At 56.1% G+C, this 9,977-nt stretch overlaps 2 protein-coding genes across 2 annotated transcripts; both read right to left on the bottom strand.

Annotated features, from left to right (window-relative positions):
- Positions 1-1,673: 1,673 nt before the first annotated feature.
- TMEM102 (transmembrane protein 102) lies at positions 1,674-3,692 on the bottom strand. The gene is made up of 2 exons (XM_063112180.1): positions 3,095-3,692; positions 1,674-2,992 (listed from the first exon to the last, which is right to left on the bottom strand). The coding sequence occupies exons 1-2, from the start codon at positions 3,306-3,308 to the stop codon at positions 1,674-1,676; spliced, it is 1,533 nt and encodes a 510-aa protein (XP_062968250.1). The 5' UTR covers positions 3,309-3,692.
- A 2,173-nt stretch (positions 3,693-5,865) lies between these two features.
- SPEM3 (SPEM family member 3) lies at positions 5,866-9,968 on the bottom strand. Its single transcript, XM_063109834.1, is given in 5 exon segments — positions 5,866-5,904; positions 5,906-8,801; positions 8,970-9,513; positions 9,629-9,686; positions 9,831-9,968. Coding segments are annotated over 5 exon segments (3,675 nt in total).
- Positions 9,969-9,977: the final 9 nt, after the last annotated feature.

Raw genomic sequence — 9,977 nt, 5'->3', positions numbered from 1 at the left:
GTCTAAAGGGTGTGGGTCCTTAGCTTTGGGGATATTAGCTCACCCCACCCCTACTGGGGTATTGCCAGTGTCAGGGAGGAAGCCATCCTTGGTGTTTTTTCCTTTGCTATCCTCTAAATGAAGAGTCTCCCCCCCCCCCCACTGAAATCTTCAAAATATGTCTCGGAATTTCTAGGCTTTTCAAGTTCAGTGAGAAGGGGTTCCTAGACCCTCTGACTGGACAATATCTTTTTTCACGAAGTCACCCCCACTTCTAGTAGCCCAGGGATCCAGCTGCTGAGACCCCTTCCTCACCTTATCAACCTCCCCTCCTTTTGAAGTCACCTCCAAATCCACCCTTCCTAGTGGATACACCAGGTGGTTGTCTGGAGGGCCTCTGTCACCTCAAATAAGGACCATCCTTTTTTTCTCTCCCTTTTTCTCTGGCTGCCCCCTAGATTTCTTCGGGGACAGGTCGTGCTGTTTAGATCCCACGCCCTCCAATCTAATCAGCCCCCCGAGAGAGGAGTGCACCCACGTTGTCTCCAGCCCCCAAATATGAATAGGCCCCGCTACAAGTCAGAGCACATCAGAGCTTCCTGCGACAGGGCTTCCCTTTCCTCTCGGGACTGCCTATAGCACCCCCTTTTCCTTTTCCCGATGCCCCTCAACCTGTCCTGTCCTGTTGATCCGGTGACGGGTGGCGCTGGCTCCAGCTCCAGGCTCTTCCCTCCCTGTCCCCCAAAAGCGGAGCTTCCCCCCACGCCCGGATAGGCGTCCCGGACCCCCGGCAAGGAGTGAGGGTGTCTCTGCAGAGCGCCCCAGTCCGGCGAAGTCAGAGCACTGGGCCTGGAGGCTGGACCAGGAGAACCGTGGCAGCGGCGGCAGCGGCAAGCGGCTGTGGGAAGCTGAGGCGGCGGTGGCGACAGCAGCTCCCCCTCCTCCGAGAGCCAGCCCGGGGGCGGGGCAGGGGGCGGAGACGCTGGGAAGGAGGAGGATGAAGCTGGGCGGGTGGAACCCCGGGGTTCCTTGGAGGCAGGGAGTGGGGACTGTGTTAGAGGCAGGCGGAGCGGAGGAGGCAAGGCGGCACGTCTGGGAGTTCAGAGGAGGAGGCACAAGGAGGCCTCCTGAACGGAACCCTGGATGGGGGGAGAGGTTGGGCTTAACAGAGATGGAATGGCCGACGCCGAGAGACCGTAGAGAGGAACCCTACGGCCCGGGATGTGAGTGAGGGCAGAACTGGATGAGGAAAGTGGGGGTGGTGAGGGGAAGAGTTGGAGAGATGAAGGTGGTTGTGAGACTCAGCCTCGGGCAAAAGCCGGCCTCCTTAATATTTCTGCTTTTGGGTGAGCCAAATGGATCAGCCTCTGGTCTCCGTACCTCTCTCCCTTACGCATTATCCTCCCAGCTCCACCGACTCCTGAGAGAAAAGACCTAAAGAATAGGGGAGAGATGGTCGCGGGAGGCTGCACCGGGGCGGAGGGGTGCTGGCCACAGATTTGGAGAGAGGCCGGCCTGGACGACCTGTTTCGGGGACGAGGCGGGGGCATGGGGAGGAACCGATGAGAAGAGCTTCTAGAAGGGGGGCTTTGGGCCCAGGGCACACAGTCTATATCTCAGTCGGGGAGCAAGCAGTCCCCTCCTCGTCCCACTCGCCAACGGAAGCACTCTCTGCACTGGCAGGAGTAGCGTCTTTAATGCGCCCCGCCCCCCACGCCCGCTAAGCCTCCCCCTTTGCGCGCAACCTTGGCCTCTTCCACCGCTGTACGCAGGGCCCGGGCAGGGTCCGCGCGGAGCCCGGCCAACGCCCGGAGCAGCGCCGCCGAGCAGTCCCCCGCACAGAGCTTTCGGCCTCTCAGAAAATAGTGAGGCAGCGTCCCGGCCTCGAGCACACGGCCCAGCTCGTCCATCAGCCCGAGGCAGCAGGCGCCTGCATTTTCCGGCCGCGCCAGGTAGAGCGCGGGTAGCCGCTCGCACGCCCAGTACAGCAAGGTCCTCAGGAGATAGGGCGCCGCGGCCCGGGTCCCGGCCACCAGCGGGCGCAGTAGCGCCTGGGCTGCTGCGTACGCCTGCAGCAGCGGCGCGGGTATGCGCGCCTTGAGCGCCAGCTCCTGGCGGGCAAAGCAGAGCTGCCAACCCGGGGCGCCCAGAAGCTCGGTGCCGCCGCCGGGCACCAGGTAGAAGGAGGCTGGCTCGGCGGACAGCGGACCGGCCCACGAATGGCTGCGAGCCCCCTCGGGCCAGCCGGCCACGGATACCACTGGGATCAGGTCGAAGAGCAAGAGGCGGCGCGGGGGCCCCGGCGTAGCCAGGAGGATGGTAGTGACCCCCGCATGCCGAGCTGCGTGCACCAGGCGCGGGGCGCCCGGGACTGGGATCAGGGACTCTGCGACGGCGGCCAGCTTAGCAAAGAACCAAGCAGCCACCTGGGCTGGACACAATGTAGGCCACGCCTCCTGAGTCTCCGATGGCTTTGGGACTGGGCATTCGACGGCTTCTTTGGTGACGTCACTACTCTGTTTTTTCAATGGTGCAGGAGAGCCAGGGTCGGTGACGTCATGCCGAGGCGATTCGGATCCTGAAACGTCACTATGTAATTCTTCGAAAGACACATGCGGCTCAGACTCAGTGATGTCACCTTGCGGCTGGTCCACCGAGATTTGCGGGTCCTTGGGACTTTCTTCGCTCTTGGTTTGGTGGCTCAAATCACGTCCTCCTGGGACTGGGGGTCCTAGGCAATCTTGCCACAACTCCCGGACTGAGGTTCCGCACACAAGCTCTGGGAGGCGGAGCCATGAGTAACAGGATTCCAGATCCAGTTGCAGCTCTCGCTCAGTGCCGTCCAGAGACAATACGGGCACTAGGAGTGTGAAGCCGGCGTCGTAGTGAGGTCCCCGGGCATAGGGACCCAGGGGTGCATGCCCCAGATCTAGGGAGCCTTCGCGAATCCCACCACGAAGCAGCAAGAGCTCTGCCTGGGGGGGAAAGCGGGGGTCCCGACGGTGAACTAGACCTAAGTGAAGAGAAAGGATCGTGAGGGCTTTGCCCAAAGCTGGGGCGGGGGCGTGGCGAGGTTGAGATCTGATTGTTCCCCAAGGCAGGAAGGGTTACGTACCAAGCAAAGAGAAGACAAAGTCCTTGGCTCGGAGGAGGTCTGCTCCCGGTTCGGGCCCGTCCCTCCAGCTCTCCTGCACACCCAGCTCCTGGATCAGCTGGGTCAACTCCTGCAGCTGCGCACCAGAGCAGAAGTCGATGTCCGTGAGCGGCCGGGCTGGGGCTGGGGGCGGCGGGCCCCACCAGGAGGCACTCCCCCAGACGACGGAAGCCATGCGGCTCTGTGGTTTTGGGCTAGGGAAAACACAGACGGGAGGTAGCCTAGACGAGCCTTTCCTTTGCTAACCGGAGTCGCCCCATTCTTCCCTCTTTCCGAGGCCGAGAGTGCCCCAGACACAGTCCACAAATAGGTCTGCAGATGATGAGTTCTAACTTTAGTCTTCAAAATAAATAAATACTTCCTCCGTCCTTGCCCTCTTCTTAAATGCAGGTACCCGCTCCCGTAAACCAGTTCACTTGACTCAGTAGGTAAAAAGCAGCTGTTGAGCCTCTCCTAACGAAGGCAGTAGCCAGTCTCCGCCGCCGCCCCTTGTCTACCTCTCCATACCTTTTCTGAAGACGCTAGTAGGCCGCCGGCTACCCACTTCCTGGTAGCTGCAAGGGTAGGAAAGAGAAAGGATAGAACGATTCAACAGGTAACTTCTTCCTGATATCCACATGGCCACGCCCCTAAATTTAGACCACGCCCCTCTCTGGGGGCTGTCGGGGTGGTTCCGGCCCGGTCCTGCCTCCGGAGTTCAGTCGCTCCTTTCGCCCTGCGGAGATCTCGCGCTAGCCTGGGAGTTGTAGTTTGTTTCCCGCGCAACTAGGGCGTTGGAGCCACGCCTCCACGTCCTTTCCCGTTCTACTGAACTAGTGCCTGATGGAAGTTGTAGTTTCTCTGGAGATACACTATTCCGTGTTTTTTTAAGCCCAAATCAACCTCGCACAAACATTCCTTGGAGATGGAGTAGAGAGGTAACAGGATGGATCTCAATATCGAACATTAATGACACATCCTAGGACCTGGGGGAAAATAGGGGCACCTGCATCCCAAGGAGAGTTCTTTCATGCAGTTATAACTTCATTTGGGGGATGAGAAGACTGCAGCCTAGAAAGGTTGCACGTGACTTGTCTAAGTCAGAGGTGAGCCAGGGAGGTGTTGGAAAGGGGCTCCCTGGATGGATGGGGAGGCATTTTGGAATCAGTGGTGACAGTGTTAGGCAGGAACACACAGGTGGTGACCCAAGAATAGACATCTGACTCATGGAAGAAACATACGTATTAGTAATGCCCACCTCAGACATGCATGAATTGTGGCATAGAAAACATTTTGGAATCTTTTTTTTTTTTTAAATTTTTTTTATAAAGATGACCGGTAAGGGGATCTTAACCCTTGACTTGGTGTTGTCAGCACCATGCTCACCCATTGAGCTAACCAGCCATCCCTATATGGGATCCGAATCTGTGGCCTTGGTGTTACCAGCACCACATTCTCCCGAGTGAGCCATGGCCTAGCCCCAACATATTGGAATCTTGAAGCTTATGTGTGTACACAGAAGAGTTAATCAGGACTGAAAATCAAGTCCAGAGGAAAGTCCCAGCTGGGCTGGGGCAGGGCAGTGGGAAATTATCAAAGGCAGGAAATTGCTTTCTGTAACCTATGCTATCAGGGACCAGAACACAACTGAAACCCAGGATGGGTCCAGGAGCCAGGCTAATGGGACAGGAAGACAGGAAACCAGGGGCAGCCTCCCAGATCAGACCAATCCATTGCTGGGCCAGGACTACTTACATTCCTTCTGCCCATGGTCTGTCTCCAGAGTGGGGTAGGTCTAAGTCCCTGGACAAGAGAATTAAGCAGGGACACCTGGAAACCTTAGAGGCCTGTAAAGGAGGGGACTCCAGAAACCTAGAGCTCAACTTGGGAAGCTGAGACCTCGGGGGTTCCTAGTTACTGACATAGAGAGCTTTTCCCCTCATCAATCAGGGCTGGAGCCCTTGGTGAACTGAGAGCACCAAAACACAGTCCAGAACTGGAGGGTAGGTTTTCACACATCTTCTTGTGATCCAAGAGGCCAGATCAAGGGAACTGAAGACTAGGCTTTCTCATATTCTGGGGTAACCAGGAATTGGGTATCCCTGCATCTCACCTCCTCCCCAAAGGGTGGCCTCAGAGCCACCCTAGAAAGAACTAACTTCTCTGAGCTCTGTGGGAAATTTTAAGATATTGAGAAAGTGTAACAAGGGAAAGGAAAGTTCCTCTAAACTTTTTTTGTCTGTGTGGCTGGCCAGTACAGGATCCAGGATCTGAACCCATGACCTTGGTTTTATAAGGCTGTGCTCTAATCAACTGAGCTAACTGGCCAGTCCTCCTCCAAACTCTTAAGCATTGCTCTCCAACAGAATTTTATGTGATGGTGAAAATGTCCTGAATCTGCGCTGTCCAATACAGTAGCCACTAGACACGTGGCTATTGAGCACTTGAAATGTAGATGATGAGACTGAGGGACAGAATCTTAAATTTTATTTAATTTTAATTTACGTTTTAATAGCCACATTTGGCTAGTGGCTACTGTGTTGGACAATGCAGCTTTAGGGCCTTGAAGATAATGGGCTTAGCTATGCAGCTATGAAGGAGGAGCAGGGACATGAGAGTTCCAGTCCTTATCAGGCTCTGTGGGTGGCCAGCTTCAGACCTGGGCCTGGGGTGGATGTCCTCAAACAACCACAGAATGCTTCTCTCGCCTCTTTATTCCTGATGCACCTTTGTCCCCTCTTTGTCCAAAGTCCTCATGACATTTTGATATCCCCACTCCTTGATGGTCTCCCCTGAGTTGTTGGGTGCCTCTTGGCGAAGGCGCCTGGGAGACAGAGCTTCACACTTGTCCCTGCCCACTGCTAACTGTCTCTGGCGGGCATCAAACACCACATGCCCTCCCCGAGTGCATGTTGCAGGGCAATGGGACTTCCAGTTGATTTGGGTAGGCATAGACATCTGGCGATAGTTCTGGCAGGCTGAAGGAACTGTATCCATAGGGCGGTACACCCAGTCTTGGCTGCCTGCTCGCCGGGAGGGTGGTTGCAGCTCAATTAGTACAGGTACCTCTGAGAAGGTTTGCAGGTCATTGGAGATCATCTGAGCCTTGGAAGGGCAGGAATTCTGATTGAGTGGGACAGAAGTCCAGGTTACGTGCTGTACTGCATTCTCCCTCTGAGGAGTCTTTTCTGATACAAGTGACCTCATCGGGGATAATGTTGACTTTGGGGTCTGAAGTGGGCCCAAGACTTGGACAGAGTCGGTACCTAGGCTTGGGTTCTTGTGGAGGCCAGGATCTGGGATAAGGCACAAATCCTTGTGGAGGCCAGATTCCTGGGTAAGGCCTAGAATCTTGGAGAGGCCAGAATCTTGGGCAGGGACTGAGTCCTTACGGGGGCCAGGATCTTGATTAATTCCTGGGCACTTGTGGAGGTTAGGGTCTCGGCTATGTTCTTGGCTTCTGTAAACTCCAACATCTTGGGTAAGGCTAAATCCCCTTTCAACTTCAGTGGCTTGGGTAAGGCCTGGACTCTTGCAGAGGTTGGAATCTTGAGTAGGGCCTGGGGCCCTGAAGACACCAGAATCTTGAGTAAGGCCTAGATTCTTATAGTCTCCTGAGTCTTGAGTAAGGCCTGAGCCCTTATGGAGATCAGAGGTTTGGACAAGTGCTGGATTCTTGTGGAGAAAAGACTCCTTGGTAAGTCCTGAACTATTGTTGACTTCAGAGTCTTGGGCAAGGTTTTGGCTCCTCTGTGGTCCAGAATCTTGGGTAAGGCCTAAGCTCCTCTTGACTCCTGGATCTTGCAGATTGCCTGTACTCTTGTAACATCTAGAATCTTGAGAAGGGCCTGGGCTCTTTTGGAGGTCAGTTGCTTGGGAGAGATCTTGACTTTTGTAGACTGCAGTCTCTTTGTTTTCTTTCAAATTTCTATTGGCTCCAGAGTCCTGCATAAAGCTCAACTTCCTCTGAAAGTCACAAGTTTGGGTAAATGGTAGATTCTCGTGAAAGCCAGAGGGTTGGGTGAGACATGGGCTCCTAAAGACACAAGTATCTTGGGTAGAACCTGGGCTCTTTGGGGGGCCAGAATCTTGGGTAATGCCAGGATTCTTGTAAAACCCAGAGTCTTGGGAAGGGCTTGGATTCTTGCAGAGATAGGGGTCTTGGGTAAGCCCTGGAGACTTATGTAGGCCTGGATCTTGAGCAAGACTTGGGTTCTTGTGGAGGCCTGGATCTTGGGTAAGGCCTGAGTTCCTGGGAACTCTGGAGTCTTTTGAAGGACATGGGGTCCTTTGGAGGCCAGGGTCTTGGGTAAGACTTAGGCTCTCATGAAGTCCAGGGGGTTTGGGTTGGACCAGGGGTTGGGAAATAGTGGATAACTGGGGAGGGATGGAGAATTGGGAAGGGGAGACCGACTGAGGAGACTTGGAGTTTGGGAGGAAGGTTGGAGTGTGTATTAAGGTAGAAGCTTTCTGATGGTTGGTGGGTTGAGGAAGGACAAAGGATCTCGGAGGAACAAGTGGCAGGGAAAGAGTGCATGGTGGAGAAAGGGTACACTGTGAGCTCTGGGTGGTGGTTGGAGAATGAAAGCAAGGTTTAGAAGGTGCAGTATCCTGGGAGTAGAGCAGGAACTTGGGGTAGACTGGAGCTTGGCAGTCTGTGTTCTTCCTCTCAGAACTGCAAGGACGGAATCTGCAGTAAGGGAAGGTCCTGGGCTGGGAGAACTTGTCTTTGGCATCTTCTGAGATCTTCCATTCTATATTCCCCAACTCCAGGTAGCCCAGTATGGATCCTGCAGGAGGCTGGGCATTGTCTCCACTGTGTTGCTTTGATGTTTGCTCAGATGTATCCGAGCTCACCAGGCCCTGACCCTCTTGGGGCCTGGAGAGGGTACCCAAGTCTTCTCTGTAATACCTAGAGTTCTGGGAGGTGCCCGTATGGAAGAAGTTTTGATTTGCCCTGCGGGCATCATAGACCACGTGGCCAGTGGAGAGGCCATGTCTGAAGGCAGGAATGGTAGAGGGAATAGGAGTTAGGATGGGGATAGGAGTGGTGGAGGGGACAGGAGCAGGGACTGGAGTAGTCAGGGCCATGACCAGTGCTGGGGCAGGGGTTGGAGCAGAGACTGGGACAGGGGCTGGTGTAGGGGTTAGTACAGGAGTAGCAGCTGGGGTAGAGGTTGGGGGAGAGGCTGGTGCAGAGGTTGGGGGAGGGGCTGGTGCAGAGGTTGGGTCAGGGACCAAGGTGTGCACATGAGTATCAATTAGATGGGAATGAGCTGAGGTATATGCTGGGGCATGAGATGATGTGTGCTCAGGGGCGTGGGCCTGGGAGTGGGCTGAGGCATGTGCAGGGGCTTGGGCTGGGGACGGGGTTGGGACCTGGGCTTGGGAGTGGGCTGGGGCATGGGTGGAGGCATACTCAGGGCTGTGGGCCTGGGAGTGGGTGTGCTCAGGACTGTGGGTCTGAGAGTGGGTCTGGGCCTGGGCTTGGGTGTGGGCTGGGGTAGGGCCTGGGGTATGGGCTTTGGAGGGGGCTGGGGCATGGGTTGAGGTGTGCACAAAGGCCTGGGCCTGGGAATGAGTGCACTCAGAGGAATGGGTCTGGGTGTGGGCAGGCGTGCGCTCAGAGGAGTGGGTCTGGGTGTGGGCAGGGGTGCGCTCAGAGGAGTGGGTCTGTGTGTGGGCAGGGATGCGCTCAGAGGAGTGGGTCTGGGTGTGGGCAGGGATGCGCTCAGGGATGTGGGTCTGGGTGTGGGCAAGATTGCGCTCAGGGATGTGGGTCTGGGTGTGGGCAGGGATGTGCTCAGGGATGTGGGTCCGGGTGTGGGCAAGATTGCGCTCAGGGATGTGGGTCTGGGTGTGGGCAGTGGTGCTCTCAGGGGTTTGGGTCTGGGTGGGGGAAGGGGTGCACTGAGGGGTGTGGGTCTGGCTGTGGGCAGGAATGTGCTCAGGGTTATGGGCTGCGGAGTGGGTCTGGGCCTGGCCCGGGGCATGGGATTCGGCCTTAGTCTTGTTCTTTTGGGGCAAGCGGAGTGGAACCATGTCCAACTTGCTCATCTTCGGGAATTGGGAAGATGTCTCTGGCCTGGAGAATGCAGAGGCTTGGGCCTTTGAGGCTGTGACCTGAGGGGCCTCCCCAGCTCCCACCATCCCCTCCTTCCACAGTCCCCAGGGAACCTCCGTGGAAGTCCCAGCATGTCCACATTGAGGTGGCATCCAGCAGCACCTAGAAACCTTCTCATCATTGATGTCTGGTATCCAAGAGTCAAGGTGGTTAGTGTGCCCATGCAGGAGGCTTGGGCGATGATGGAAGCGAGGAGAGACTCTTGAGCACAGGTTCTTGGGATCCATGGAGCAGCGCATACACAGGGGATGGCTGCCTACACCGCTGGGTTGCTTGTCTGCAGGGAAGGTGAGATGGAATAAGACCTGGGTTCCTGAGGGACTGAGAATGGGGACAGTGATAGAAGAAAAGGGTCAGGTGCACATCCCCAGGAGCCCCAGGGGCCCACTCACCTTTGGGAAAAAAATGATGGAAAAGAATCCTCAAGGAGCTCTTCAGATGCCTCCAGAGCTGAGGGAAGCAGGGGAGGAGAAAGTCCGGAAAAGGTGAGCCCTGAAGTCCATCCCGTGTCTGCACATCCCAGCAGCCCTCCTACCTCAGCCCCTTTGAGACCCCAGATCTCCCCCAGCCCTGCCGCCCAGATCCTGCCCTGACCAGAGTCACCACATTGATCCCCACGTTGAGCAAGATGAAGCTGCCCAGAATCAGAAGTATTGAGTCTCCCAAGTCTTGGCACTTCCTGGGGTTGGTGCCAGAGCACACTTGGGCTCCGTGGTGGGCTTGCTCACCCATGGCCTGGGG

The sequence above is a fragment of the Cynocephalus volans genome, chromosome 10 (assembly GCF_027409185.1).
Source record: "Cynocephalus volans isolate mCynVol1 chromosome 10, mCynVol1.pri, whole genome shotgun sequence".
NCBI lineage: Eukaryota > Metazoa > Chordata > Mammalia > Dermoptera > Cynocephalidae > Cynocephalus > Cynocephalus volans.
This window is presented reverse-complemented; position numbering and strand designations above follow the sequence as displayed.

Coding starts and splice junctions, on each gene's coding strand:
- TMEM102 (XM_063112180.1), bottom strand. CDS start 3,308: ATGGCTTCCGTCGTCTGGGGGAGTGCCTCCTGGTGGGGCCCGCCGCCC. Junction 2,993..3,094: donor CTTTGTCTTCTCTTTGCTTG/GTACGTAACCCT, acceptor CTCTTCACTTAG/GTCTAGTTCACCGTCGGGAC.